This window comes from Phalaenopsis equestris, unplaced genomic scaffold, assembly GCF_001263595.1.
Source record: "Phalaenopsis equestris unplaced genomic scaffold, ASM126359v1 Scaffold000002, whole genome shotgun sequence".
Classification (NCBI taxonomy): Eukaryota; Viridiplantae; Streptophyta; class Magnoliopsida; order Asparagales; family Orchidaceae; genus Phalaenopsis; species Phalaenopsis equestris.
In genome coordinates, this window is record NW_018164444.1 from 9,972,810 (window position 1) to 9,976,607 (window position 3,798).

General features: G+C 41.7%; 1 protein-coding gene across 1 annotated transcript; it reads right to left on the reverse strand.

The window, feature by feature from the left end:
* Positions 1–1,528: 1,528 nt before the first annotated feature.
* LOC110026639 (lecithin-cholesterol acyltransferase-like 1) lies at positions 1,529–3,222 on the reverse strand. Its single transcript, XM_020727654.1, has 2 exons — positions 2,616–3,222; positions 1,529–2,546 (listed from the first exon to the last, which is right to left on the reverse strand). Exons 1-2 carry the CDS (start codon positions 3,140–3,142, stop codon positions 1,637–1,639), a joined length of 1,437 nt encoding a protein of 478 aa, XP_020583313.1. The 5' UTR covers positions 3,143–3,222; the 3' UTR covers positions 1,529–1,636.
* Between the last annotated feature and the right edge of the window lie 576 nt (positions 3,223–3,798).

Consider the following 3,798-nt stretch of genomic DNA (forward strand, 5'->3'; position numbering starts at 1 on the left):
TTCTTATGTAGTGGTTTTGGTCATCTAACACATGCTATCGTCAAGTTATTTATAATATCTATAATCATATTAATTAAGAACATTTCTTTGATATTAACACCCTGCCAATGAAAATATTATAAAATTATCCACTATTTCTGATGGTGTGCACATTTCCTTGCTGTGAAAAAAAGACGGCAATAAAGCGAAAAATGGAACGAGAAAAAGTGTACGCATAAAAAACACCAGAGCGATACACATATTTACGTGATTCGGCAAAATTGCCTATGTCCACGGAGCTACAGAGGATTTTACTACTTCGAGGAATTACACCGTGGAGCACATCGACTTTTACAATAAAATCTCTATTTTATTTTCTCCTTTCCTCTCTTCTTAGCTCTCAATATGACTTGGCTTGGCCTTACTTGGCTTTGCTTGGCTTGCCTTTAAACCAAAAGAGATTATTTATAGAAATCATGAGAACGGTAGGTGCGAGATAGGTGAGCGGTAGGTGAGATGTGATAGGTAAGTGGTAGGTGGGTGTGGTAGGTGAGCGGTAAGTGACATACTTAATTAAGAAACTAATTAAATTCGGTGGACCGGCTCTTCACATTACCCAACATTCCTCTGTGTCAAAGGGCCATATTTTATTAAAATATATATATTTACATATCAAACACTTAAACTCTAATATTTACATATTAACCTCCTAAAACTTATGAGGGATAAGTTTTAAGAGGTTAATATGCAAATATTAGATATTCGATATGTAAATACATATGTTTTAAGCGGCCGTAGTATATACAAACCGCAAATCTTTTAACATTTCTTCAAAATAACACTACTACCTAAACTTAAAAGCATCAATGTGTTACGTATGTAAATTCCAAAATTTACTTGTGCTCTTGCGTCATATATATTGAAATTTTATATTACGATATTTTTTAGGCATTAAATTTGACTGTTTTTATTAATGAGTTTGAGAATCTCGTCCAACAGATCTTAAATCCACAAATAAATAATTACATATTTTATCAAAATTTAATAAATGCAAAAGGTTCTGAGCAAAATAGTTTTCAAATTTTAAACATTCTTGAAATTATTTAAATTTATATATTAGAATACTGCAGCCACTTGCTAAAAAACTCTTTCACTTTGTGCTCCATTATAATTTAGAAAGATTTACATACATACCATTCAATTCATATATATTTATATTTATAACACCAAAACTTAAATTTTTACATATATACCCCTTGTTTATTATGTAAAAAAATATATTTCTCTTTTCAAAGTTAAAATATTTATATTTATTTAGGACAAATTACATAGATAATACCCAAAACATTGTCATTTATAAAATTTAGCACTCAATTGAAATTTTTGAAATACAAAATCAATATATTTACAAAGTATCACGATCAAATCATTGAGAATTTGATAAATATGAAAATTTTGGGTTGAGTTTTTATGATGAATTTTGATATTTGGCGAGAATTTGAAAAAAGGACGAAAGTAATGTTACATTTGTAAATAGCAATTTTTTGATTGATAAATATGTAAGTACATAGGATTTAGGTGATATGCACGTAAATTCCCCTAAAATTTAGGTATCAACGTCCTCAATCAATAAACTAAAAAAATTGCAGCTTTTTAATTAAGACCCAAGCTGCGAACTGAAATCCATGGAATTGATCAGCCCAACCTCCTCAACAATCTTGTTAACTGCAACCCTAGTCCTAAGTATGGAAGTGTGAGTGATTCCCTGCAGCTTCACGACCTTAAGATTCTTTCTTCCAGCTTCGGACCAGTCCTTCTCCAGCGCCAGCAAGCTTTCCATATTAACCGTTCCATCACCATCGCCGAACATCACCTCCGGCTGCTTGTCGAACCCTTTGCTACCATAAAACAACTTTTCCGGCGTATCAACGCCGGACCCAACGATGCAGGTCACCGGAACTCCTTCAATCTCCACCGCTCTGTCCACCATCGGCCTAATCCTCGTCTCGTACGGGTAAACCCCTTTCTCAAATCCAATATCCTTCAAAAACTCCTCCATCTCCTTAGCGGAGTAACTCCTGTTGTTCGCGAACACTAGAGGCATTTCGTCGAACACGCGGCGCGCAGGAAGAAGCCAGAGGTTGCTCTCGGCGCTGCGCTGCTCGCCGCGCACGATTAGCGGGTCGACCAAGGGGACGCCGAGCGTGTAGCCGGAGGCGAAGGTGAGCATTTCCTGAACGGTTCCGGCCCATGGAGTGGAGAGGGTCACAAGGTGTTTGATGAATTGCCGACGCCAGGACAGCGGGGAGCGGTCCAGAAGATGGAGAGCGAAGAGACCGCCGAGGCTATGAGCGACGAGAATGACGGATCGGCCGTCGTTAGCTGCGACGGAGGACTCGATTAGTTCGCCGAGATCACGCAGGTATTGATCACCGACCATCGATGGGTGGCCGGAGGGTGCCAGGCCATAGCGGAAGTCGTATGGTGCGCCGAAGAGGTTGCGGCCGTCGACATAGCCGGCTGATTCTAAGGCCGAGACGAGGGGCCCCATGTATTCCGTGAAATGCCTGCAAGAGCGAGCAGAGGATATTACACAGGACGAAGGAATAGAATTGGGGGAGGTGAGTTGGAATTACTTGAGATGGGGATCGAGGTAGAGGAGGCTTTGGGTGGAGCCGAAGAGGGGGATGCGGGTTTCGACGCCGGGAGCGTTACGGAAGTCGTCGATGGTGGGGAGATAGGTGAGCTCCATTCGCTCGGCGAAGCAGCGGGTGAATGGAGCCAGGAGGACGGAGGGATCGAACCAAAGGCGGAACCAATTGCCGCGCTTGGTGAGGGCGGTGAGTTCGCAGATAGGGTTTGTGGAACGGTATTTGGTGGTCAGGCGAGCCTCGAGCTGGTTGCCGCCGGCTCCGGGGATGAGGATGATTGGGTGGAGGGCGCTGGTTCCCGAGGCTAAGGAGAGGGAGTGTAGCAGCAGGGACATGGTGAGCGCGATTGCGGATATAGATTGGGAGTTGATACAGAGGAATTGTTGGGTTTTCATCTCCTGATGTACAGTTTTCTTGTTCTGCATCAGTCTTGGCGATGAGGATGAAGAGGGCTGTTTGATCCATCTGGAAATTGAAATTTGTGCGGACATCAGTATGGCCGCGTGTTTCATTCCATGGCAGATCGATTATAGTTCTTTTATTAAAAGTATTCACACAAATACCACTCCATTTTTTTGTATTTACATTTGTAGCGAACATAAAATTTACTTCTTATATTTATAGTTTTTTACTACCTTAATATTTCAATATTATCTCTTATGGATAGGATAGGAAATATGATTTATATGTAATATTTATACCGTTCGGTATAAGGTATTCATATTATCGTCTAAAATCTCAGATTTTTTCTTCTCTCCCGCTGTTCCTCTTCCCTCACCTGGACTCGCCATAAATCCCTCTTGCTTCCACACCCTCCTCTCCCAGCCAAACTAAATCCCTCCTGGCTCCGCTTCCCTCTCTTGGCGCCATTGTTGCTTGCAGAGACTACCGAAACCCTCGATGAGGGGCCCTCATCGACTGGATTGCGGCTTACAAAGACCCCCAAAACCCACATCCATCCACTCCAGCCCTACCCTTGAGTAATGTATGATTGTTCGCGTCATTGTTCCTCTTTGCTCGTTCCTCTTCCCCCGATCTTGCCCTAAATTTTGTTTTCATCGTTGTACAATCGCCATTCAAGCTAGCTGGAAAGACAATTTTGAGATCGCAACTTACAGAGACCACCATCTTTCTCATCCTTTCGTTCCGCTCCCACCTGAAACCCGTC

What these genes read in the sequence shown, in the direction of transcription:
- LOC110026639 (XM_020727654.1), bottom strand. Translation starts at nt 3,142, where the DNA reads ATGAAACACGCGGCCATACTGATGTCCGCACAAATTTCAATTTCCAGA. An exon ending in TACCTCGATCCCCATCTCAA is followed by an intron (nt 2,547 to 2,615) that starts GTAATTCCAACT and finishes TCGCTCTTGCAG; the next exon opens with GCATTTCACGGAATACATGG.